Genomic DNA, 27,095 nt, shown 5'->3' with positions numbered 1-27,095 from the left:
TTTTTTTTTAATGATGGGGGAGCAACTTGGACTCGCGGTGCAGAGGAACCATTGCATTTCGCCATTTTCTACAATCTAAATCTCCCTTTTTGCACAAGCGGTTATTAGCCACACTGGTGGGAAAATACACACAATATTTTGTGTTACTTTGGTTGGTCTAATAAAAGTACTGCCCTACTAGGGATTTTGGAATTTTTCTTAGCTGTCAACATGGATACCTTTACTTTGTTTTAAGCACAATACTCTCTCTCCTCAGGTCAAACTGTCCAAATAAATACATACATTAGAATCCTGGGAAGCAGGAGACTTTCCCCCTTATTTCTTTTTGCTGGTGTATGTGTGCTGCAATTCTCAAGGTGACTGTAAAAAACTAAACACTGTTATTCTCCCCACCCTCCGCCCACCTCAGGTGGTGGCTAAATATTTATTGGGGTTGTCAGAGCTTTGAATGTGGATTTGGCAATTTATCCACATTTGAGCTTTAAGAGGGATTTTTGTTGTTGGCTGTTTGTGATTTGTTTTTGTTTTGGGAGGAAATGCATTGCTATTGCAGTTGCTTTTAACAAAGTCACCTAGATGCTTTTGTGTAGGCTATGCATACATGAAGTAAATAATAAAGGTTGCGTGACATACATAGGACATTTTAAAACCCAGAGCTATCCTCTGTGTTAATTCATCTGGAATGTTTAAGACTCACAATCACCAAGCTGGATCGAATCCTTGTTTCACCCGTAAACTTTTGCCTTGTAAGGCCTTGGGAAGAGCTTCCCTCAAACTACTTGCTGTAGCTGCTGGAGAGACGAAAGGAAGTTCTCCTTCATATTACTAAATATTTGACTATCTGTCCTTGACTATTAGTTATGGGACAAGTTAGCAGTTTACCACTCACTATGGCACAGCAGGCGTTTCCGTGTGCAGCTCTGGCTCGCCAGAGCAGCGATGTCACGCTGGCCACGTGACCCGGAAGTGTCTCCAGACAGCGCTGGCCCCCGGCCTCTTAAGTGAGATGGGCGCACAACCCCAGAGTCTGTCAAGACTGGCCCGTACGGGCAGGGGTGCCTTTACCTTTACCTTTATGGCACAGCAAGGCTGAACACCAGTTTGTGGCAGATATACAGTAGGTGAGGGCTACTGCTTTTAGGTCAGCAGTAGGGAACCTGTGGGACGCAGGTGGCGCTGTGGGTTAAAGCCTCAGCGCCTAGGACTTGCCGATCGAAAGGTCGGCGGTTCGAATCCCTGCAGCGGGGTGCACTCCCGCTGCTCGGTCCCAGCGCCTGCCAACCTAGCAGTTCGAAAGCACCTCCGGGTGCAAGTAGATAAATAGGGACCGCTTACCAGCGGGAAGGTAAACGGCGTTTCCGTGTGCGGCTCTGGCTCGCCAGATGCAGCTTTGTCACACTGGCCACGTGACCCGGAAGTGTCTCCGGACAGCGCTGGCCCCCGGCCTCTTGAGTGAGATGGGCGCACAACCCCAGAGTCTGTCAAGACTGGCCCGTACGGGCAGGGGTACCTTTACCTTTACCTTTAGGGAACCTGTGGCTCTCCCATCATCGCCAGCCAGCATAGCCTGAGGTTGGTGGTGATAGAAGCTGTAGTTCAGCAACTCCCGGAGGGCCACAGATCTTGCATCCCTGCTTGTGGGCTGCCTGGAGTCATTTTATTGATCACCAGATTTCAAAATTAGCCAGGCGCCAGCACATTTTGCACCTAGCTATTGGCCACTTGTGACCAAGTGAAGATGCCTGGGTGGCAAGATGGTGCCTGACATCTCCACCATCTGGAAGTGCATACCAGGGCATCCTTGGATCTTGACTGTTTTAACATAGTAATCCCACAACCTGTAGAATTCTATCAGTTATATTTTATTTGCATGATCAGAACGAATTTCAGGAACCAAAATGCCTTTTTTCTGTGTAGCCTGAACAGGAGCAGTCAACAGCATTAAAATTAATTGTTGTAACTTGTTTTCACTTACCCCACCCCACTGTCCTGCTCACAGTTGTGAAGAATATCCCTACATTATGAATGGTCCATGTCACCATTAAGAAAAAGAGGTCGGAACAGGCCAATATATATATGGACCATCCCAGAATCAAGTGACTTTTCTTCTTTACGTTCTCAAAGCTCTTAAGACCTGGTAAGGCTGGGCTAAGGTAAGAGCTGTTTGTGTGAAGGCATTAACGAGCCCTTAAGCAGAAACCTGTGGCATGCACTGCTAATTCTAGATCTTGCTTTCTCTTTCCTTTAGTTTCCCTTTTGTTAATATATGGGAGAAATTTGAAGGTTGGGACTTGCTGAGCCGAAAGCGGCTAGATCTGTTCTCCATCAGCCAACTCACAGTTCCTCCATGCACAGAGCAATGCAGCAGAATGACCAAAAAAGGCTCAGACCACAACTGCATTGGCACCTGTTCTTAACAAGGGGCAGCTTGTGGAGATCTGTATTCCTTTAGGCCAAATGGATGGCTGAAAAATACCATAAATAAAAAAGACGTATATGAACAGGTGGTTTTGAGTTTAAGAACTCACTTAAATCACGGCACCATCATGGTTGTAGGAATAAATTGGGACTTTGCTTCTGCTGTCTTTATGATACACAAATATACTTGGGAGTAAGCACCATTTTGTTGTAGAAAATGACATTAGACGTCTTGCTGCTCAGCCATGCCAACAAAAACATTTGCAAATAGTGCCAGCCAGTGGGACCCGGCATACCTATGCTGACCCAGAAACTGTTGTAGGGCCTGTTGTGCTGCCACCACCATCTGCCACATCGGCTGGGTCTGTGCCTCCATCATATATTGTTCAGGAGGGTCCCCTAACCCTTCAGAGATTTGTGGGGGTCACAGGGGGCGGCAGGATGAAGAGGAGGGGGCAGAAACTTTCCTTCCATGAACATCCTTATCTTTGGATCCAAACTAAGAGTATCAGTTGCTGGGTGGGTAGGGTGATCAAATTTTGGACTTCAGCATGTAGCCAGGAGTTAGCTTTTTTTCTTCCATAATATTAAATCAAATGCCCTCATTAGCACTATATTCTCCACTTCCAAAAACCTCTGAATTTCTTCTCCACAAATACTATTGTATTTTCTTTTGCAATAGGAAGGACCAATAAAGGCTGGCATAATCACAGTAATGTTAAGAATTCAGTTCTGAGTTTATATGTTATAATAGCAGTGGCTACACTGGGGCATCTTGGTTCTGTGGGAGTGTCAACTTCAGTTCCATATGCATTAGGTGGTTGAAATCCCCGCAATAATTCTGCAAGTTAGGTGGCAACATCCCCATATTGCAAACCTGGGGCTGAGAGTAGCTAGTCTTAAGGTCTCCTGGTTTGTGGCAGAAACCCAGAACTTTGCTGATTTGTGCTCGGTCTCTTGGTCCCAATGCTCACATAAGCTGATCATCACATCACGGAAACAGGTGTTTAATACCCCCACCTCAAATCCTCAGTGTGCTAGTGCCCAACTAGTGCAGAATGGCAAAAACTCTTTAGGTATTCAAGTAAACACATGAGTAGGGTCTACAGCATGGGTAGGCAAACTAAGGCCCGGGGGCTGGATCCAGCCCATCACCTTCTAAATTCGGCCCACAGACAGTCCAGGAACCAGCGTGTTTTTACATGAGTAGAATGTGTCCTTTTATTTAAAATGCATTTCTGGGTTATTTGTGGGGCATAGGGATTTGTTCACCCCCCCAAAAAAAATATAGTCTGGCCCCCCACAAGGTCTGAGGGACAGTGGACCGGTCCCCTGCTGGAAAAGTTTGCTGATCCCTGACAGGGATTAAGGTGCTAACTCCATCCCCCACTGCTATTCTTATTGTCCTTCAACTGGGTACAGTGCACCTCCAGGAGTGCATGAGGCTCCCTGCTTCAAAACAAGGCTGGAACTAACACAACCACAGCCCCTGTACAAGTAGGCAGGTATATAGTTCTATGGCATAGGCAAACCTACTAACCCCACTTTGCCCTACCTGTGCCACTCAGTAGTGCTGGTTCCAGGTTGTTGGATTTTTTTTTTGGGGGGGGGTCTCCTTAGTGGCCTCCAGCCTGTTCACTGTCCATTTACTTGCTTCCCCCTGTGGGCCTAATCAACAGTACCGAGAGAGCAAATAAGGCATGTAGACGTTACTTTGCCTTCTCCTCTAATCGAGGAAAATATGCAAGCTCCAGTGATCAGTAGTCTATCACCCTACAATGGTGGAGCCTTCATAGGTGTCCAGTGATCTAATCCCCAATTTCTGTTATGTCACCAAGATACTCTTCTTTAAATTTTGGCTCACAGCTAGAATTACCATGTGGTGCAAGCATACATCTTTGTCTTCAGCAACTTCTAATGGGACCTCAGAGAGTAACTTGTCTTGTTTTATAACATTTTGTGAATGCATGCGGTTTTCTTTGCAGTAGCCAGAAACCACCCATAAAATGATCAGCCAACATTTCTTAGTAACTCACATGTCTATAGCCAGAATAATGTGTTTTCAGGCAATACTAAGCAGTTTCATTTGTTTTGGCAAATCTTTGGATGTATAAGGTGGTTTGCTTTGGCTTACTTCCTGTTCAAGCACTGAGGCAGTGCAAATCTAATTATAGGGAACACAATGACATAGCTGAAAGTTAATATTTTTTGTCATAGCTGGCAATTAAAGGCAAGCAAGGGTCTTTGATTATGTTCTTTCTTTCTTTCCTCCTTTTCAAAGGCAGCCCCATAGTTAAACTTTTTTTTTAATTAAATATGAACTATTAAGATGTCATCTCAGTAACACCAACCAGGGCCTCTCTCAAGCTTTATTCTCTGTAATAGCCACATTTTACTGACTGATCTGAGTAAAAGCCAGTATGTGCTCTCCACAAAACCTTGCCTTGAAACAGGCAAATGCTAGTTCCTTAAAGACGTGCATATTCCAGTTATATTTTCACACATGGGAAAGAAAATTGATCTGAAATTTGGTGACTTAGTGCCTAATTAATTGATATCAAGGGTTTTTTTTTTACAAGCTAGTTCTTGAAGAGCCACTTAGAGCTAGTTTTCACTCTTGAAAACTTTCTATAATGCAGTGCTCTAGAAGCCTCTGGCTGAAGAGTGGTGTATTTTTTTAAAAGGAGAATCTAATAAAAAAGCAAAGAAAGAGCAAAGAACAGACAAATCAGCCACAAATCTGCAACTCAACTGACAAATTTATTGATGTCTACTCTCACTTCCCAGCTATCCCAGCATCAATTTAGGAAGATTTTAGGGCTTATTTCATACTTTTTCCAGTGACAAAAAGGAGCCTTCCAATCAGCGACTGACCTGGTTTGCACAACATAGTAAGCCAAACAAGTTTCGCAAGACTACGTAAATGTGCAGCCTCCTGCAGAGAAGCATGCGGCTGCTTTGTTCCCATCTACTATTTTCTATATAGGCCAAGCTAAGCCAAGGCTTGGCTTAGTGTGTTGTCCCAACTGGGGGGCTTGTATTTAAGCTCTTGTGGTAACAGCAAGCTATACCCAAGAACAACCCTGACTTTAGCTTGTGGTTAGTGAGAGAACTTAAACATCAATTCAGCTGACATGGTAAAACCAAATCTTGGTTTAGTTTGGCACAGCAGGAAAAAGTACTTTGCTAAAGCTTGGCTTACTGTTTCATGCAAATCATAGCCTTAGAGGCATTGGATATAGGGGGGCCTCTATTTGTAGTACCATCACCTGGGCTCTGCCTACTTCAGGTTCCCTAAAAGGAAAAAAAAACCACTCTTGTTTATCTCTCTGCAGTTTCTTGCTAAAGCCCTAGAATATTTTTCATTCCAAGACAAAGATATGAAAATGTAGGCGGTATCTAAAAATTATGTAACAGTCCATCTGTAGCTGCTGGGAAAGTGTACTGGTATGCAGGGATTCAAATTATGGAGGTTAGAAAACTGGAAACAAATGAGTTCCACAGAATGTGTTCCCTCACTAGTTTGTCTATAGTAATTACATAGGATGTAAGCTGCAGGGGCTGCATAACCTAGTTAAGGCTATATTCACTTGCCTGCAGGTAAGTTCCATTGAACTCAATGGGACTTACTCCTGGATAGAAATGTAAATGATTGTGCTGTAAATGTATTTTATGGAATAGAAAGTCATGTGAATCTTATATGGACTTGACTTTTTTAAAAAACAAAACAAAAACAACTATGACGAGTCTTAAGCTGTGGAAGAAAACTGCGAGACTTTCACAGTGGGAACTTTTAAAAATATATCTTCATGAATACCAAAAATGAGGTTAGTCAATAAAGGCCACATTAACACCAGAGCAAAGAGACTATATAGGTCAGAGATATACTCAGTGCATTCTAAACAAACACCACAAGCTGCTGTTAAGATTTAAAAGCACACAACAGCTATTAACTCCATACATTTGTTGTTTAAAGATTTGTCGTGTTTGACAAAGTCAATATAGCAAATTTGTGTCTAAGAAAGAGCAATTTTTATCACATACTGAATATAGTAGACTTCAACAATGAGCTCATGGGGGGGGGGGAATCACTAATCAATAGTGGAAGGATTTCCTGTTTATGTAAACAAGTGTATGTGTTTAGTGAGGAACTACCAAGAGGCGTTTTTCTGGTCCCAATGTAGGACTCGTCATACATTAGCAGCCCTCAGATTGGACTCGACAAGTTCAATTGGCAGTGTGCTGGTTTGATGGGAGAAGGATGGTTGAAAAATTGTCTAAACTATCCTTGTGCCTCAAAAATTAAAATTGGTCCTTAAAGACAGAACAGCTAGTTCTGGCCAGAACAATGGCTCAATAGGTTTGACAATAACTGAAACTGGTGATTTGTTGTTGCTCTGAAGGTTGACTGACCCACACATACACTTCATAGAAGGAAATCTTGCCCAAATCTTGAGTACAGGAACAACATTTCATACAAAAATCCCTTCATCATTTAGAAACAATACTGGATTGTTTTCTTTTGACCATAATATACACACTTAAATATTATGAATAAAAGAAATCTATCTTATAAATATTTTTAGAGCCAAGTCAAAGTATGACACATTGCAATCAAGGGTCACAGCTGTACAAAACTGGAAGCAATGTATAAAAAGGTATTAAGAAAAAAGTGCAAAATAGAACAGCATCAAGAATTGCCACATCTTACAGCATTTCTAATTCAAGTGTGAACTGCTAGCAAGGATATAAAAGTCCAGAGCATGAACTCAAGGGGGTGGGAAAAAGTAAGAGACAGCTGAATGCAGTACACAAAACACAAAATACAGGAGAGTTGCTGCCTTACTCTCTTCTCAACACACCAAGAATTCCAGTTTTTAAACAAACGTTTTCACAAAACAGAAGTTTTAAATACAGTATTTTCCCTTTAAACACATCCTCGAACAAAAACTTTCAAAGACCAAATTCATCACTCACAAATACAAAATTAAGCTTTTACATATGACTTGTGTGGTGTATTAAAAGAAATAGAAATGCCCTTTCAGAGGGAAAAAAATAACATAAAAACCCATAGGACTTTCTGGTGTTGATGTGCTTGGAAGAGCAGGCAGAGATCCCAATTCACCATACTTGGTAAGTAAAAATGAATGCTTAAGAAAACAGAGACTACTGTAGCCATCAAACTTGTTTAGTCCCATTGATTTCAAAGGGAGTGTGCTAATAATCTGAAAACTTATGGATGCTGCATTATCATTGGAAGTCAGCGTAGTGTTGGAGGTGGTAAAGATCACAAACTTGTCATCATTTAGAAAAGGATTTTTAGATCCTTTGGTGTTTGAATAGGGGGAGTCTCCTTGTGATAGTATAGGACACAACCCTTAAGGAGCAGATAGGATGCATCTGAATATGGATTACAGATCAGCTCTGAAGTGTACTTGTTTCCCTTTTAGACACTAAAAACACTGAAAAACTGGCAAGCGGAATATCTCACCAGTAGTGCATTCTTTGCCCGGTCCACATTAAATTTATGAACTGAATGATGTGGTCTGTGATCAATAAAGGGCAGAAGCTAGTTTTACAGTTATTCAGTGTAGGGTAAAACGAAACTGGTCTTTTATGGTCTTTTAATACCATAAAAAGTACCACAGGTGTCTCTTCTTCCACAGTATTTCCACACAGCTAAAGTGTGCTTTTTAGGAGCCTAAACTACGGCCAACTGCACTCAATGTGTATTGAGTTAACTATCAAAAAAACCCCACAGTACCCTGTGGTAACATTTCTGTTCCAAAAAAATCTGATTGGTTACATTTTAATAAACTAAATTGCTGTGTGTTTACCAAACACACACATGGTGCAAAGCAGATGCATGCTAGGATCATTGTGGATCTGTTTTTGGCTGTGTGAAAGTAGCATTCAAGAGAGAAACATCTTTTTCTGTCTTTTAGCTCTACATAATGACAGTCAAATTAAAAGAAACTACTTTCTCTACCAAAGGACCTGAGATTGCAGATTTATAAGCAGCACTCTGGAAAGTATAAGCTTCATTCTGCTTACTCTTTCTTCAGTTTTTCCATATACAACACATAAATTAAATACAAGCTCATTTTTTCCTCCACTTGAAAATCATCATAGTGAAATTATTAAAGATGATTTAATTCCTTATGAGTAAGGGAAGCCAGAATATAAAAAGATAAAAACAATGGTTTACCCAGTGAGGGAGTTTCATATGGACACAACCATTCTTTACTGGGAGTGAACAAATGAAACTACGGCAGTGGGTCAGTCATTTGGACAGCATCTTGAAAGTACAGTTCAGGAATCCAGTACTGTTCCTTCTTGAAAATGAAGTGTAGCTTTCATCCATTTCACAAAATGCCACTTCTCCATTTATAATTATAGCCAACGTTTGGGGAATGACATTTGTTGCTTTGTTTTAGAAGGAATCCTGCACAACATCTTGATTCCCGATGTCTGGAGATTATTTACCGCCATACATTCGCTCAATGTCGTTGAGGTAATGGTTCTTCAGCTCTTTCCTTTTCAATTTGAAAGCATCTGTGACTAGCCCAGTCTCTGGAGTCCAGGGCTCTGGGCTTAACCGCACTTTGACTGGTATTTCAAATCTTTCAAGTTTCACTGCAGGATCAATTTGGGAGATTGAAAAATGGAGATTAGGAAACATGACAGTGGTTTAATACTCAAATGATGTGAGCTCATGAACATGGCCTGCACAAAATATTCAACTGTGTGAAGTCTAGTAAAGAGAGAGCTTTTACTGCCTAGATTAACACAGGAAACAACACTGATTTTCAAGCTTCAGGGAACTCTTACCACAGATGTTTGTTTATCACTGCTCTCCTGAATGTCTGCCATGGAAACCTCATGCACTGAAACAGATTCTGCATTTCAGGTCAAGTCTGTTGGGCTTTACTCACATGTGACTAAGAATATGTCCAAGACATTCCTGCAGCTGCACATTGCAGTAGGTTTTTTTTTAAAGTGAACATCACTCATTGCTGCTAATTTCACTGAAGAACCCCTCACCGATAATCTTCCAAGGAACACCAGGGAACTGACTAGACTATATGAATTTTAGTTTTTTTGGTTTTTTTAAATGTAAATATGCATATTGGTTACTCAATATAGAAACCTCCAAAGCATTTTGTTTACAGTGGTACCTCTGGATGCAAACGGGATCCGTTCCAGAGCCCCGTTCACATCCAGAGCAGAACGCAACTCACGTCTGTGCGTGTCGTGATTCTCCGCCTCTGCGCATGACATCATTTTGAGCACCTGCGTGAGCGGCGAAACCTGGAAGTAACGCGTTCCGTTACTTCTGGGTCGCAGCGGAGCGCAACCCGAAAATGCTCAACCTGAAGCTACTTTAACCCGAGGTATGACGGCACTCCCAAGCTTTTGCCCAGGGCCAGCGGATCAGATCAAATTATGCCAATCCTTAGACATCTTCACTGGTTGCTAATTTGTTTACAGGATCAATTCAAGGTAATATAGAAAAGTATGGTATAAATTAATTTCAGAAAGCAGAGCTTCATGTGCTGCTTTTCTGAAGTGTGAGCAGGAATGTAACTCAATAAGTATATTTAATTTTAAATTATCATTATAATTTAACAAATTATATGTTATAATTATATGTTATAAAAATGTTATAATTATAACAAAACATTTAAACAAATTTTGAAATAAAATTAAGGCTATTGATTTTGCCAGAATGTAATAAACATTAATTTCGGTGTGTTGTGCTTCTTCAAGTAAGAATTCCAGTTTTGGCTTACAATGAATTAAACTGGGACTTCTGGAAAGCAATTGGTTAACAACTTGTTTTTATTGCTATAGGAACAAGCAAGCTATGATGAGTTAACTGCCAACGTGGAAGAAATTAATTTAAAAGCTCCCATTTAAAATGTACCAATTTTTGTTAAGAAAGTACTTATTAAAAGACTGCCTGTTCCCATATGAACATAGTAATTTTGTTATTCTGTGGGTAAAGGAATGGTCATACTGTTCTTTCATTACATTTCATTGTTGTTTTTTGTCAACACATTACTGCATAAACTGGTGTTTTAGAATATTTGCTCTACTGTTTATAGTATGTTAATATAAACTTGAATTGGTAACTGCTGTGAGAATTTTGCTAAAAATATGAGGCAAAATAAATGAATTGAATTAAATAAAGCCTAAATGTTTTGCGGGTGTATTTTTTTTTTTAAAAAAAGAAAGAAATGGTGTACATATAGCCACTAGATGGCAGGAGAGTAATGAATTAGGATGTTCCCAAGGGCTGTCTGTATCCCAAGAAGCAATTCTGCTTTTTCTACCCTTACACAGCCCAGTTAACTTTAACTGACCGTTCCCCACCCCCAGTAATCAATATATTTAAATCTATTGAACAGTTATGGCATATCCAGTCCCTACATTTTGAGAGAGAACCCAGGTCAGGATCCATTTTTGCATTTATTCCTAATGCTTTCGGGTTTTAATCAGATCCCATTTCCTAAAACTCTTAATTCTCTTTGCAGTACAGTTCTTGCTATGCCCACGACACATTCAGCTATGCTGCAGTGCTCGAATACTAGACTTACACTGCTTGGCACTGTTCATAGCATGAAATACCACGCAGCAAGTTTCAAGTAAAAGGAAGCACAGCAATGTTGCAAGTAAGCTGTGTATTCAGCATGCATCCAGGAGCTGGAATCTTGGGAATGGAAAGGATGGCAGTCCTGGACAGCTGAATACCGAATTCCCATGGGCTATTCCAGTACAACTTCTTTTAAAATGAAAGGGAGGAGGGGAAAATTGGATCCCTAAAAGGCAGCATTTCAATCAGTCACACAATATCCCCCACTTTCTATGGCAAGTAACCAAAAAGTGTTTGTCCAGACCTTTTCCTGCCTGCCACCCAAAGAAACAGAACGAGCATGGAAACAAGAGGAAAGTGTCACTATGTTTGGGGAAAACAGGTTTCTAGGGGTGTATTTTAAAAATAAACAAACCCAAAAGGAAGGCATGGCTGACACCCCACGTATGAGTGGGGTTAGGCAATAAGGCTATATATGGCCTGGGGTGAGAGGCAGTGGCATGGAAGAGTCTTGAGGGCTAGTTAGAAAGCTTGTGGGGCTCAATGTGGCTCTTGCGCCAAAGAGGGTCCTCCACTCCTGCTATTGTCTCATTTTGTTTCAGGTCTGACTTTTGTATCATTACAATGGTATTCTGATACCCAGAAATAGCTGTTTGCTTACTTTTGTTAGCCATCTGCTTAATCTCTTTCAGGACTTCAGATTCCATTGTTGGATTGTTACAGATGTCCACCCAGCTGCCAGTTGCACCTTTCTGTTCAGCAAGAGCAGTTAATTTCTTCTGATTAGGAACCACAAAACTGATGACGTAAGATTGGTCACTAGAAAATAATGCAGGAGAAATTCATTCAGGACCCATAATCATACTTCTTTGCTTGCAAAAAATATATGCTCCTATGTGCTTTAGCTAGAAAAGTACTCCAATCCTTCAAATCTGTAGTGTGGGTTGTATCCAAGGCTAGTCCTTCTCAGAGTAGACACACTGAAATTAATGGCAACAACTAAAAGGTTCATTAATTTCAATGGGTCAGCTCTAAGTAAAATGTAGTTGGATATAAACCACTGGAGACAACTCATTTATCTCAACGTTTGATTAATAGTCGTGAAAAGAAAAAAAGGAGTGCATGTAAGATTCAACACAATTCCAACACAGAAGTGTTGGTAAGAACAAAAAGGAAAATACAGCCCCATGTTTTTCTGCTACTTATAGGAAAAGTCTGTTGCTGTTAATTATCTCATTTCTATATAAAGACTAAAGATGAAGAAAAAGAGGGTTGCTTTTTTACTTGTAAAATCCTGGAGACATTCAGGTGCTACCTATTTGGAATACAGCAATTCTTTCCAGAGCTATGAGAGAGTTAACAGCTGCTGTTTCTCTGTGCCAACTTAATGTACCTGTAACCTGAGCTAGGGAAAGGCATGTGTGTCAGCTCCAAACCTGTTGAAGCAGCCCTGTGTCTAATTTCCACTCCTGCAATTCTATAGTCATGCAAGAAAGCCTTTAGATAGTAAAGAACAAGGCTCATTTTAACTAAATATGCTACTTTGCTTTTCAAAGTAATTTGGGTTTTTTAAAAGCCTCCCAGAGACCAGCAAATCAAATTTATGAGCACACAAATTCATACAAACCTACCTTTTGGCATAAGCACATATATTGTCAATAAGTGGACAGTTTTTCAGAGCTGCCTCAACTTTGCCCAGCGATACATATTCTCCTGCCTGCAACTTCACCAAATCTTTTTTGCGATCTAGGGAAATAATTGGGTGAAATGGTGCTTTAGAGAGAGCATGCAATTTGATCCTATACATCTTTACTCAGAACTGTGTCCCACTGTATTTGTAAAGCAAACACCCAGATAAATGTTTCCATTTACACCATGTGTTAGGAGAAAGCTCAATATACAATCAGATGTTTCATTTTGTTATTCAAAGTGACAAGGGATTTGCCTTTGCAACAGGGACTCTACTATGAGTTTGATGCCAAAGTAAAAAATATATACATAAAATTTAAAGTCAAGATTAAAAGAATGTTTATAAGACCAAAGCCTTCGCCGACGACTTAGTAATAATGACAGAAGAACCAGCAACGGCAATAGGGGAAATATTAAAGGAAATAGAACAATTTGGAGAAGTGGCAGGCTTTAAATTAAATAAGACAAAAACGAAAATGATAGGAAAAAACGTGGACCCAAAGATAATTGAAACAATCCAACAACAATCGCAGATAGAGATGGTCAAAAAAGTCAAATACCTCGGCATCTGGTTAACACCCAAAAACATAGACTTATTCAAAAATAATTATGAGCCGATGTGGAAGGAAATAAAGAAAGATTTAGAGAAATGGGGAGGGCTAAAATTGTCACTCTGGGGAAGGATTAATGTAATCAAGATGAATGTCTTATCAAGGTTGATGTTTCTATTCCAGACCATCCCTATAATCAAAGGGAGTCGAATCTTTAAGGAATGGCAAAGGATAGTCTCAAGATTCATATGGCAGGGCAAAAAACCCAGAATTCAGTTCAAATTACTGACAGACGTAAAGGAAAGAGGGGGCTTTGCCCTGCCGGATCTGAAACTGTACTATGAGGCATCATGCCTATGTTGGATAAAAGAATGGGTAAAATTGGTGAATACGGAGCTGCTCAACTTAGAGGGCTTCGATAATAGATTCGGCTGGCACGCGTATTTATGGAAGAACAAAAGGAAAGTACACAAGGGGTTTGCAAATCACATTTTTAGAGGGCCGCTTATCGAAGTTTGGGAAAGATATCAAAATCTGTTAGAGCCGAAAACACCACATTGGCTTTCACCTCTCGAAGTAATGAGTATAAAAACCATTAATATGAGAAGCAATTGGGCAACTTATGATCAGCTGCTAACTAAGGTTGAAGGGAAATGGAAGCTAAAACCGTATGAGCAAACAAAGGAATATGTTTACGATTGGCTACATCACCATCAGGTGAATCAGATGTTTAGTAAAGATATCAAAGAAAGAGGTTATGCAGATAAAGACTCAAAATTCCAGACAGAAATAATAAATAATAAAGTGAAAATTATATCTAAGATATATAGGATGTTGTTGGACTGGAATTTAGGCGATGAGGAAGTCAAATCGGTGATGATCCGCTGGTCAAGGGATATAGGTCATAGTATACAGTTTGAGGATTGGGAGAAACTTTGGAAGGAGGGGGTAAACTTTACGGCGTGTACTTCGATAAGGGAAAACGTCATGAAGATGTTTTATAGGTGGTACTTGACACCCATGAAATTATCAAAAATGTATAAGGTGGATAATAAGTGCTGGAGATGCAAAGACATAGAGGGCTCCTTCTACCATATGTGGTGGGAGTGCAGAGGGGTGAAACAATTTTGGGAGAAAGTACACACTGAATTGAAGAAGATACTAAAGTACACGTTCATAAAGAAACCAGAAATCTTTCTTCTAGGGATATTAGGACAAGAGATAAAAAAGGAAGATCGCAGATTGGTATACTATGCGGTTACGGCAGCAAGGGTAGTATTAGCCCAGAAGTGGAAACTACGGGAAACCCCAACGGTGGAGGAGTGGAGATCTAAGTTGTCGGATTACGCAGAGTTGGATAGATTAACAGGAAAAGTTAGATACATAAGAGACCAAGTGTTCACCAAAGATTGGGAAAAGTATGTAGATTATCTGGAATGTATTAGTGAAGGGCAAATAACGCTAAAGGGATTTAGAGACGCACTGTGAAAGACTAAGAGTTATTGTGCAAAGCAAACAGGAATTAGGAATCGGTATAATGACAATATAAGTAATGAAACGTGTAATTTTATTTATTGCTTCGAATGATTTACGGACAGGCTGAAGGAAGTCCCGTAAGAGACGACTATGTTATATGGATGATATGGAAATGATAATTGCTGTTTATTACTTTTATTTTTTTTTTCTGTGTATTTTTTTTTTTTTTGTATTTGTGTGTTACCTTGTGTTCTTTTTGGAAATAACTAATAAAAAAGAATTTAGAAAAGAAAAAAAAAGAATTTCTGTTAAGATGTACGGAAAGACAGAATTTGGTTAAGGCTCTAATATAGCACACTCCTGTATAACAGGAAGACATAATACAATGGGTGACTGAAATCCAACCAACTCATATTCAGAGTAGATTCACTGAAATAAATGGAAGCTATTTAAGTCCACTGATTTCTACAGATCTTCTCCAGTATGACACACATTGGATATTAAATGTTTAAGTATCAAACTTTGTCCAAGCAGAAAAAAGATAAGGCACCTATGATTTGCAGACAGCCATCAGGATGAAACTCTCCAATGTCTCCAGTGCAAAACCATTGTTGACCATTTTCATCAATAATGAAATCTTCTGCTGTTTTCTCTTCATTTTTGAAGTATCCCTTTGAGACATTAGGTCCACCAATTATAATCTCTCCCCTAGGGTTTGGCTGGTCTCTGTTCGTATAGCCTCCTGAAAAAGTTATATAAAATAATTAGCAATAACAATTATAGTTCTTGCTTTCCTGCTATAAAAATAAGCAGTAAAGCTATATACAAATAAAATGCTGTACTGAAGAAGTGAACATCAATGATTAACTGTATCAAGATACCAAATTCACAGGGACAACAAAATGCCATCCTTTATTAGGAATGACAAATGCCTACAAATGCCCCTTTTAATGCCAAGCCAATTGAGCCTGTTACATGACAGGCATGAAATTGACACAAACTCTGGCCTATGCATGGTTACTCAGAATTAAGACCCCCCCCCCAAAAAAAAATATGGGGTTTATTTCCAGTAAGTGAGCATACAATTGCAGCTAACACAGCCATCTTGTACATGCTTACTAAGCAAGCCCTATTCAACTTAACTGGAATTATCTTCTGAACAAATATGCATAGGATTGGTCTGTAAGTTTGACTGGAAAAGTTTTTCAGGGTTTATACGGTGCATTATATTAGTAACTGAAAAATGGAAAGTGCAGCTGTAATTTGTACTGGACATGCAGTGCTCTCTTACCTTCTTGCCAGTCTCGCAGTTTAATCTCACAGCAGATTAGAGGAGCCCCTACTCTGCCAGTGCTGTAGTCAGAAACTAGAGGAAAATCAGAAAAGATTTAAGACAACAGCCAAAAGAGTTTTTCCAATTTAAAATTCTAGGTGCTTCCAGACCTAGGTGCTGTTTTGTGGATGATATTCAAGCAGAAACAGGCAAATCCAACTAATGCAATTAAAGTGGATTTGACACTCTTGTGCAACAAACCCACTTCCAAAATAAAACAAAAGAAGACTTTTGTGGTAAAGAAAGCAATGGGGAAATGACTGAAAATCATGAGATAACTGCTTGATGCAACATTGTGTAACCTACCCATACATTTAAGATAACAAATCAGATGAATGCTCAACAAACAGATTCTTTGGAAGCACTGTAAGTTAAACTATAGAGACTAGATAAAAGAACAACCAGCGAAAAGTTAATTCAATTACTGTATTTTTTGCTCTATAAGAGCACCTGACCATAAGATGCACCTAGTTTTTGGAGAAGGAAAACAAGAAAAAAAAAATCTGAATCCCAGAAGCCAGAACAGCAAGAGGGATCGCTGCAGCGATAGCTGCGCAGCCTGCATTCGCTCCATAAGATGCACACACATTTCCCCTTACTTTTTAGGAGGGGAAAAAGTGCATCTTATAGAGCAAAAATACAGTATTTAGCAGAAAACCATACTGACCTCCTGGAAACAGAGATGATGTAACCCTAAATTGTTACCTTCAGTAATTGTCCCTGCTCCACAGGTTTCTGTTAACCCATATCCTTGGCCAACAGGACAGCAGAAACAAATGTTCATGAATCTTTGTGTTTGAGGTGAAAGGGGTGCTCCTCCTGAAAGCATCATGCGTACATTCCCTCCTAGAAGTGCTTTCACCTTGTTAAATAAGAGTCTTAAAGGAAAAGAAACTATCTTTAATAAACAAGTATGGGCAATTCCAATATCTCCTTCCTGACAAACAATGTGAACTGGATTATGCCCTATTGTTACAGCAGTGGCTAGCCATCCCATTTTTAAGAAACTAAATGGAGGCATATTTATATGACATCGAATAATAATGGCTGTGTTTCAAACCAGCTTTAGACTGTGCAGTTCAAATCCAAATGTGCACATTCTGACTGCAATGCATTCATCCAAAGCCCACTGAAATGTCAGGAGAAAACTTTACGGTTTTAACTTCCACTCTATGCCTTTTGTTGAGTGCTAGCACTAAAAATGTTTCATCTGGTAGAAAGGTTAGAAAGGTTTCGTAACCTAGATGATATCGGAATAGTAGCCTAAAGTGCAATACATTAACCCCTACATAATAATTATTCAGATACACTTGAGGATGTACAGCAGCAGGACCATATTTGGGGTGCTTCTTGCACTGGCTCTTTAGAATACAAAATTAGGAGAAATGCATTTAGTCAGTTGTTGCTCCCTATATAATTACTCGTAGCTATATAATTACTTGTAGCTTTAACATATTAACTGGCACATATATGAAATATACTTACAAATTACACAGAGGTGCATCATAACCCCTTTTTATTTGTTCCAATTTATAGTCATATCCTATCTTGAATAGTGTTTTCTGGATATAGTTCATCTCTTGAACTTTGCTCATAACGTTCTTATAAATTCGGTCCATGATTTCCTATAGAAATATTTTTTTATAAAGGTGAGTGTTGAGAAAAAATACCATTCCTGCTTATACTAGTACAGTCTGGCAATCTAAAAAGGCAACAGGAAACAGGAATCTCATTCATTTTAAACAGCTTAGTTTTTCCTTAGTTGTGCAATGCTTACTGTACTGTCTAGTTAATCTATTTATGGTCAATGTTAGCCGGGAGCCATTCTGCGTAGGCACAAGCTGAAATGCACAATGGAAAAATTGAGCTTTCCTCCCTTTCCCTCTGAGCTATGCTATTTCAACAAGATTTTAGTATAGCACATTGGTTTTTAATGTTTAAGAAATAGTTACAACAGTGTCTAATTTGCATCACTATAGTATCTGAGGACAACCTTCAAGATCTGCAGTTCTAACCACCCCATTCTTTTCTTTTTGTTAAAAAAACAACTCATAAAGGAGTTTTCCAATTGCCCCAGCACTGACTTTTATTTTCTGAGCATGCTACTTTATATGGGTCAGACTTATGGGACACTCATGAAACTTAATGAAGTAAGTTCTTTTTCTGCAAGTTGGACTTTCTGATATAGCTTGCATTAGGTCTTTCACAGTGCAGTCATGTACATATCTATTCAGGAGCAAATCCCAGTGAAATACAACGGAGCCTACTCTTTGGAAAGTGGACATAGTTTTGCAGCCTCAATTGCTGGTTAAAATCACAATATTTTGTGGTGGCAGGGAATGAAGATAAGTTAGGTTGCCTATATTCAACAGCAAGTCAGCTATGTAAATTACTAGCTGCTAAGATATCTATAGTAATAGCATGGATTATTTGCACTCAATCATGCACTCAAATATCCCAGACTCAAGGACCAAATATAATTCTAAAATGTATAATATATACAGTATATTGGATTGCAATCCTATGTACACACTTATTGGGGAAGATATGTCACTGTACTGTACCTTTTAACTACTAAATTAAAATAAAAAGTTACCATACAGATTCACTCTACTTCTTAGTGTTGAGGCTGTTGGGAGTGAATGATATGGAAAATAAAAGGAGACTTCTGGTTTGGCTTGCCATGGCGGAGGCTGTTGATTACATCTCTGCCGTTTTGTGCAGGATATTTTGAGGATGAGGTGGAAGTAACCATCCTCCCAACCACCCCAGGGCGGGGGGGGGGGGGAAGGCAGCTTCATCCGCAGATCGCCCAACACCTGCCCCCCAATCTGGTAGGAATGAGGGGGCGCTGGGTGGAAAACACTGTGTGTCTCTTTGGCAACTCTTCAAAGTCGCCACCATGAGCGAAGAAACTCGTTTTTTAAGATGATAATTCAGACTTAATTAACGAGCATGCTCTGAGTGAGGGGAGATAAACTACTCTGCCAACTGATTCAGCCACTGAGGAGCTAAATGATTTGAGTGGAAGAGAGATTATCTTTACTATAAAACTGGTATGTCGGAATGGAAGGGGAGGGAGGGAGCCACCTTTGTTTCTTTTTGATATACTGTGTATTTGCTATTTTACTTGGCAAATCCCCCTGCCTGGAAAGTCTGAATACCGATTGATTATGCATGCAAGTGAGACTGGACTGTTTCGTAATATTGATATAATTTTGATCTAATTATTAACTGTGTAGAAAAGATTTACAAACTTGCAATTAATTCTGGTGGGACTGTTAAGAGCGAAAGATGGGAATTGAGGCTTCTAGCCAAAGTACAGGCTTATCTGTTCTGGTATGGTATGAGACGAAACGGAAAGGTTTGGACATATGCCTGTAACAATTGACAGAAAGCCAGATTTCTTCCATTTTGGGATGTATTGTATTGGGTAACAACTGGCATGAAGAAGCCAAAGTGAAAAACATGGAAGAAAATAAACACCCACACAGAAACATACTGTTTTGATATAACTTGCTTGCTGGACGAACTCAGAGGCTGTGAAAATGAACGAAGGATTAACATCGGATTGATTTATGGGAACCACCTGAACTAATTAAAAAAGCAGTGCAAATGTGAGATGATGGCAATCCTCCAACCTCAGAGCATGGGAAGTCAAACAAAGATTTGTGGTTTGGCTTAATATTTGGACTGTTTGGATATTTTAAAATTCGGAATATCTTTAATGTGGCCTTTATTGGATTGTTAAATTGGAACACTTAATAATTTTTTTTTTAATATGGAAAATAAAAGTATTTTACTAGCCACTTGTCCCAGCCCATACTTACAGGCACAGCTGCCATCAATGTTGGTTTCAAAATAGAACAATCTCCTTTGCTTCCCTTTTTAATTTTACTTGACTGCAAGAAAAGAGTATGAGAATCTCGGTTAAAAGTACATTAATAGCCTTAAGACTGCCACATTCCAAAAACAATTACTTTATTCCATTCAGTGAAAGAAAATGAACCTCAAAAACACAAGGAAGCCCACTAACAATACACTTTTCAATACTAAAAGGAACAGCAAAGTTGTATGTGGTTATCTGCAGGCCTTGATGCAACTAAGTAATGAGACAAAATACTGAGGACTGGTGCTCTTTGAAACCTAGCTTAAATCCATTTATACACACAATAAGGGAGCTGCAAAACTTTTCCTGGCATCACAGATCTGTGCATGCTATTCAGTTAGTGAGCAAGATAAATATTATTTATTGCATGTTCAGCATATTATAGTGCGTCAGGGTAAGCAACTGATGGGCTTGCCTATTCAAGACACTCCATTATATACACATATATATGGGCAGGCTGTTAAGAGTGCTATGGATGGGTACAATTCTTTTTATTTAGTTGTAAAGCTGATCCTAAAGATGACTATGGGTGGTGAGGGGTGGATTATGCTGTTGAACTAGATTTTTCTAAAACCAGTTTCCTGAGCAAGGTTTCCTGAGTGCCTTTTTGGATGTTACACTTTCCTACACTAGCCACTACTGCGCTTTGAACATTTCAATGTGGCAAGACTAGGATTGCTAATCATCTCCATGCTATTCACAACTGTTGTGTTAATTCAACTGAATGTTAATACATTTCTTTCTTTCTGAACAACCAACAGGAGAGGTCAATACATTTGCTTACCTGGTCTGATAGTGTGAGAGGAGAGGAATATCCAATCCTGCAGCCGTAAGTAATACAGGAAATTTCTGCTGTCAGTTCTAATACATGAGCCAGAGGCAAATAGCCAATGTATGTGTCCTTGGGTCTAAAGGAGAAAAATTATGTGATTCAGTATAGCATGCAGGTTATCTGAACTTAAAAAGAGCCCTGCTGAATCAGGTCAAAGGCCCATCCAGTCCAGCACTCTGTTCTCAAGGTAGCCAACCAAATGTCCATGGAAAGCTTGCATGCAGAGCTTTAGAGCGGCATCACTTCCTCCACCAGTGATTCCCAGCAATTCTTGTTCAGAGGCATACTGCCTCTGACATTGGAGATATAACATAGCCATTGTGGAGACTAACCTCCAATAGCTTTGCCCTCTGTGAATTTGTCTAATCCTCTTTTTATAAAGCACAGAAAACAGTTTTTGTTCTACATTCCTTTTTCATAATTGAGGGCTTCTTGGATCTATGTCCTCTAACATATAGCCAGGCACATTAGATTACTTAAAAGATGAAAGCTTTAAAAACATCTCACCAGTGGAAAGAATTTTGAACCTACTATTCAACTTCCTGGACTTGTCAATTATTTTCAAGCAGAGTATTCTCTCCAGCTTGGAGACGTCAGGTTAAAATAGGTTTCCACTGTTGTTTTATTATTGCCCTTCTTAAGGCTACAACAGGTTTCCATTTAAAGTATGTTTCTATTCTCCCACTTCCTCACCAATAGTCTTCCAGGCAATAAAAAAAATAAACCTTCCCTTTGGTGCATTCGTGTCAGTTCCAAGATGTACCCAATTTCCAAAATACTGGTGAAGTATCAGCCACCAGCACTTAGGTTTCCTTTGTCTGGTCTTCTCCCCACATATCTAGCACAGTTTGGTGGGGCCCCATATACGATGCCCAAAAGGTCTATTGCAAAATCCTCAGACTAGTATTCAAACATTTCAGACCTCTGTTTTATAAAGGGTTTGTTTGTTTTCCATTCCTATGTCTCCCCCTTAACTTTAGCAGCACCAGAGTTAAATACTCTATCACTACTGTTGCTGTAGTAAAGCCTTAGAATGATCCTGTCCAAGGTGCAAGGTTATAAACCAGTAAGAAGCAAGTAAATAGCCAAAGTATGAACCTAGGATCAATAAATAACATTTCCTAGGAAAAGCACATAACTTTTATCTTATACAGAATAATTTATCTCTTCTTTTGAACATTGTTCTGTTTAACCCATTCTAGTCCTTGTCAGTTAAGTCTCATGCTAATGATTCAGCCAGAGTGCAATCCCCCTCTCTATCTGCTGGGGGTAGGATGTAAAAACACATAGAGAAAGGAATGGAAAGTGATAGGAAGAGGGTTTAGAATGGGCCAACCTAATCCTCTCTGCCCTCCCTCCTTGCTTGTCCATCAGTAGCTGCAGTTAACAGCAAGTGCCACCCACCCACATGAACTTTAATCATTGCTAAGTGACAGGTGAGAGGAAGCACCAAAAAGGCGTTAATTGGCCCAATTCCTCTGGTTGCCATGCTGTTCACAGGTATGCTGCTATGCCCTGATCCTCCATGGGGAGAAAGCAGGATTGCACCATAAATGATTACAGAAAGACGGTGTTGTCTTTAAAAATGGAGTTTGAGTTTTTGACATACATCTTTGAAAAACAGGAAATGCTTACCCCAACCCTGGTATCCGTTCACACTGTCCTGTCATTCCAGCTATCAAGTTTTTATGCATCATCATCACTCCTTTAGGTTTCCCAGTGGAGCCACTGGTGTACATTACTAAGGCCATATCTGTGGCAGTAGGTCGACTTGGAGAGATATTTACTAGAAAAAAGATCAGGGGCAACAAACATTACAGATCAGTACATCACAGAAAATGAATTAAACTGTATTTTATATTTGATGCCAATCTTAGCTGAAAAACAAGGTATAAACAAAATTTATAAAGAAATTTGACTGTAAGTGCTTTTTCTGTGTGGGAAACCAAAACCCGAATACTCTTATCTGCATTCCTATAAAAGGTCAAAAAGTCCCAGAAGTTTCTGTCTCTTAGCTTAGAACTAATTGGAAGGGCTTCTTTCTAGCAATGGAAATTTCCAAAGCAACTTCAATCTCACTGGGAAGAAAGTAGTGAAAGACTAAGATATGTGGCACATCTACATGCCATTTTTATGTTGATGTTAAATCAAAAGTATCCTGCTTGGAGAAGGGCTCAAATAGTTCTCAGGAACGCGATCCATACCCTGCTGGTGTTGTTTTGATTATATCCATTCCTGCTGAACAGGATGAATGGTTCTGGCTATGGGTGAAAAATAGGCTTCATCTTTATTGACAAATTAGCTGGTTGACTGGGTGCTTTGTTTGCCCCTCTGCCAAGGCTTCAGGTGGACTTGAAAGAACTATCAACTTATGGCTGACATCTGGAAGTTTCAGTTGTTTTCCTGATGCTTTGCTCCAATGCAGGCACAGAGGAACAGGATAAAGCTCTTCCACTGAAGGTGACTGTCATGAGGCAAGTTTTAAAATGAATGTGAGTGGTGCTGTGAACCTGGAATCCAGCAGTGACCAGCACACAAGGTCAGAGGCTACAGTGTCACTAGCAAAGGAAACAGACCCGATTCCTGGCTTTGAGCCTTATGCTAGGACCACTTAATTTGAGGCTTGCAGGCAGGAGCCCATTGAACTAGCTCCTATAGCAGCAGGACTGAAATAAAACCAAATCCAGTATTTTTATAGGTGTATTTCCTGGGCCTGAGGGCCTACACGCTTCTCCCACTTCCTCACCACTTTAGTGCCACAAGGACTACACCAAGTGATAAGCCATGAACTGCAGGAGACGTGTCTGTCTTCAGGCCAGAGAGTTAGTATTTTAAGAAAACTCTAGTCCTCAAGAAGGAAAGAACAGAGGTGGATTGGAAGCAAAGGCACAAGAGGTTTCAATTCACTTCCAACCCTTGTCAGAACAAATTGTTCACTAGTCTTCCTTGGTGGTGTGAGAACTAATCTTGCCTTGCCTTGTGGGCTCATATGTGGAACCAGAACAGGACAAGTATGGAATATACCCTGGGGTAGTAATTCTGTCCACCTACCAAAGCTTTAGACGTGGGAACTGAGGGAGACAGCAACCAAGCAGAATTAAAATCCCTGCACAGGGAATTCAGTCCTGCTTTCTGCAGCTGATCCAGCCACATATCTGCCTGTCCTACATCCAACTTCACATATGACATCAATGTGGGAGAGGTGAGCATGGTTTTTGGAAAATTTGTCGGCCTGGTGGACCAAATGGGATCCCATCCCTGGAATATTGCATTATCAAAATTTTAATACTCTACTCACTGGAATGAGAATTGCCAATCTAGAGTGCCTGTGGAATGTCCCCTCTTTAGCAGTGCAACTGGTGGTGACATTGTTATTATTTCAGCAGCATGTAAGGACTTACTTGACGCAGCATTTTAAGAATTTGATAGTTTGATCTTACCTGCTACTGTACTTTGATTATATCTGCTTCTATTTATTCAGATGCACAGTTTTATAAGATTATTGTATGGCTTATTTCTATTATGTACTGTACAGTATATATTGTACTTCACCCTCATATCTAGAGAGATCAGTGCTGGGGAACCAACTGCAAGCCCAAGGGCCAAATGTGGCCTTCTCTATCTGGCCCCTGGGACACTCTCCAGACCACACCCATCCCACAGGCCAAACCTTCCTTTACTCATTTAACCTGGGCTGAAATGTGTTACTGAACTGTGATAATGCCGCTTGCCTGAAAGGAGGCTGAAGAGATGTGTGGTAGTTATAGAAACCTCATGGCTAGAATGTAAGATACTGTACAAGGGTAAGAGTCACACCATTGCTTTGCCCACTTTTGCATCTGGTCCCACCACCACAGGTATTTGGCTCCCAAAAAAGTTGCCCATAAGGCAATGTGTCTCCTGGGCTGAAAAGAGTTTCCTATCCTGATATAGATGAAGAATGGGCTAGAAACATTTTAAATAAATACACATGTGCATACAATATTGAGGGAGAAGCTTATATTTTAAACAGCTTACAGTTTCAAACTTCTTCCTTATGATTAACATATATTTACAACTTTGCTTACTATAGTGAAAGAGGTGTTTTATAACTTTAAGCAGCTGTGATAGCCTCTCACATGGTCCACTTACAGTTTTCTGATTTGGCTCCCAGTTCTTCTACTGCTTGCATGCTAAGGATCTCTAGTGTTTCGGGATAGTCTGACTTATTGATAGTCTTCTTGTCCACATAAATGATATGTCTGAGGCAGGGGATTTCTGACAAAACATTCTGATGAAGAAATATTTGACGGTTGATTACACACTGTACAGCAAAGGATCTTAACGTACTGCATGTTTATTTTGATACCTCTATCCTTATGGTGGTTTGAGCTAGATCAGTGCTTTAAAAATCTACTCCCCTTACCTGCAGCCATTAAACATCCAGTCCAAATGGAAGCATATTTTTATATATTAGTTCATACCAGAACTATGAAAACCTTCAAATGAACCTTCAGAAGCTATCAATAATGTTTGCACTTTGGCTTTCCAGCTTTGTGCCCAAATCATGGTGGTCAATGTGCTACTTGTTTGTTTAGAATTTTCAAATAATTTCAAAGAAGGGAATTTATTGAGAGTCCCACTGATTTATAAGCCAAGACAATACTTTGCATCCCCACTACAAAATACACATAGCCACAAGTTAGTCCACACAATCTCCAGAATTTCAGCCTAATGATGAATTAGTTTTCCATGAAACTTAACAGCAACCCAACCCATATCTTTTGCAAGATTACTATTATTTATACCAAATGAAGATATCTCATCAAGACTTACCTTGAGTTTGCCTTCTAAAAGGTCTGTGCTAGTGATTAGATAAGATGCTCCAGATTCGTTCAGTCCATAGGTTACAGCATCTTCTCCAAGGGTCGCATATAAAGTAACAACTGTTTAACAGAAAGGGGGAGACTGCTTTAAAAAAAAAAGCTAAAACCAAATCTGTATTTCCTTAGCCATCATCAATTATTTTGCATTGAGGAATGAGTAAAAGCATTCTGGTTTTTCATGTTCATTTTATGTTTCACATCTACTGCAAAAAAACCCCATCACTATCCCAAAGTAGAATAAACCTGACATACCAATGCAAAATTCTGAAGTTTGTAAGAAAAATACAGTGACTATTCATGCAAATCAAGAGACTTCCAAATGACGACTGTGCTTACCCTTGTGTACATTTGAGTTTTACACAGAAACATCATGGACAGTAAACTCTGGCATTGTATTTTAAAGTTACATACCAGTTTTGATAACTAGGAGATAACATTGCAGTGAGGGGGGAAATATAGGACCAGGAAAGGAGGGAACAAGGATCCTGGGGATCAGAGTCCTATTTTTCCACAAACTTGCTCATATATGCCAGATAAAGCATCAATACTCACGAGGAAAGCTGTATCGGAAACAGGTTTGTGCTGCAATCATCCATTCAGTTCGGGTTTCACAGAAAATAGCAACTGTGCTCTTTGGTTTTAGCCCAAGTGAAACTAATCCTCTCCCAAAGTTGTTCAGTTTCTGGTTAGTTTCCTCATAGTTCAGCCACCTATAGTTTCCTAAGATCAGCTGGTTAAAGAGTAAAACACTTGTTTAATATACAAGAACTTTGGTTAGTAGGCTCCTAAATAAATAAGTAAAATATACTGTTGAATGACTTGATCAATATAACACGAGAAAGTATTTGCTAGAACAAGAGTGCCTAAAAACTGAATATTTTAATCATCATTAAGAAAGTCAGCCACAATGTTGGTCTAAAAGAAATGCAGGTAACTTTCAAAATAGGCCAGCTGTGTTTGTAGTGCTAAGAAACCTGCACAGTAAGGTGTCTGTGCAAATACAATGTTTTCGTACTATATCAATACAGCTTGTTCAATAACATTGTTCTCTGAAGTACTTTAGAATCCTCTCCCTTGATTAGCAGCCAACAATCCACATGGCAATAGAAATGCCACTGAAATATATACAAAGTAAATATCTTCAGACAGAAGCACATAGTTCCAATACTTGGAACAAGTATTAAACTTCATATCTATGTTTGCTTGACAAAGTAACTTAACAGTGGGTGATGCCTTTTGAAATGAGCAGACCTATTTATTACTAATTTAACAAAAAAGTATTTGTTTTTTAAAAAAACCTGAACTTACTATTTGAATAGTATAACAAATAATAAAGTGCAAGGATTTCAAGACCCTCTAAACATACCAAGTGCTTTAAAAAATGATCCCAATTCATTGCAAGTAAGATATTTAAGACATTATCAACCTTTTAAAAATACCTTATTA

The 27,095-nt window shown here is 39.4% G+C and overlaps 1 protein-coding gene across 6 annotated transcripts in view; it reads right to left on the bottom strand.

Annotated features, from left to right (window-relative positions):
- Positions 1 to 5,159: 5,159 nt before the first annotated feature.
- The window catches only part of ACSL4 (acyl-CoA synthetase long chain family member 4), an 87,485-nt gene continuing 65,549 nt past the window's right edge, over positions 5,160 to 27,095 (bottom strand). For all 6 annotated transcript variants that reach the window (XM_081897395.1, XM_081897399.1, XM_081897394.1 and 3 more), the window contains exons 4-16: positions 26,202 to 26,379; positions 25,600 to 25,709; positions 24,916 to 25,054; positions 22,420 to 22,570; positions 20,737 to 20,860; positions 19,894 to 19,965; positions 17,549 to 17,688; positions 16,769 to 16,941; positions 16,022 to 16,096; positions 15,281 to 15,472; positions 12,646 to 12,760; positions 11,676 to 11,833; positions 5,160 to 9,054 (exon numbers count right to left, since the gene is read on the bottom strand). In XM_081897395.1, the coding sequence (XP_081753521.1) occupies positions 8,897 to 9,054; positions 11,676 to 11,833; positions 12,646 to 12,760; positions 15,281 to 15,472; positions 16,022 to 16,096; positions 16,769 to 16,941; positions 17,549 to 17,688; positions 19,894 to 19,965; positions 20,737 to 20,860; positions 22,420 to 22,570; positions 24,916 to 25,054; positions 25,600 to 25,709; positions 26,202 to 26,379 (1,785 nt within the window). In that variant the 3' untranslated portion in view covers positions 5,160 to 8,896. The remainder of the gene's footprint in view (positions 9,055 to 11,675; positions 11,834 to 12,645; positions 12,761 to 15,280; positions 15,473 to 16,021; positions 16,097 to 16,768; positions 16,942 to 17,548; positions 17,689 to 19,893; positions 19,966 to 20,736; positions 20,861 to 22,419; positions 22,571 to 24,915; positions 25,055 to 25,599; positions 25,710 to 26,201; positions 26,380 to 27,095) is intronic.

The sequence above is a fragment of the Podarcis melisellensis genome (genome assembly GCF_964234715.1).
Source record: "Podarcis melisellensis genome assembly, chromosome: Z".
Taxonomy (NCBI): domain Eukaryota; kingdom Metazoa; phylum Chordata; class Lepidosauria; order Squamata; family Lacertidae; genus Podarcis; species Podarcis melisellensis.
Note: the sequence above shows the minus strand (reverse complement) of the source record. Positions and strands in the feature narration are given on the sequence as shown.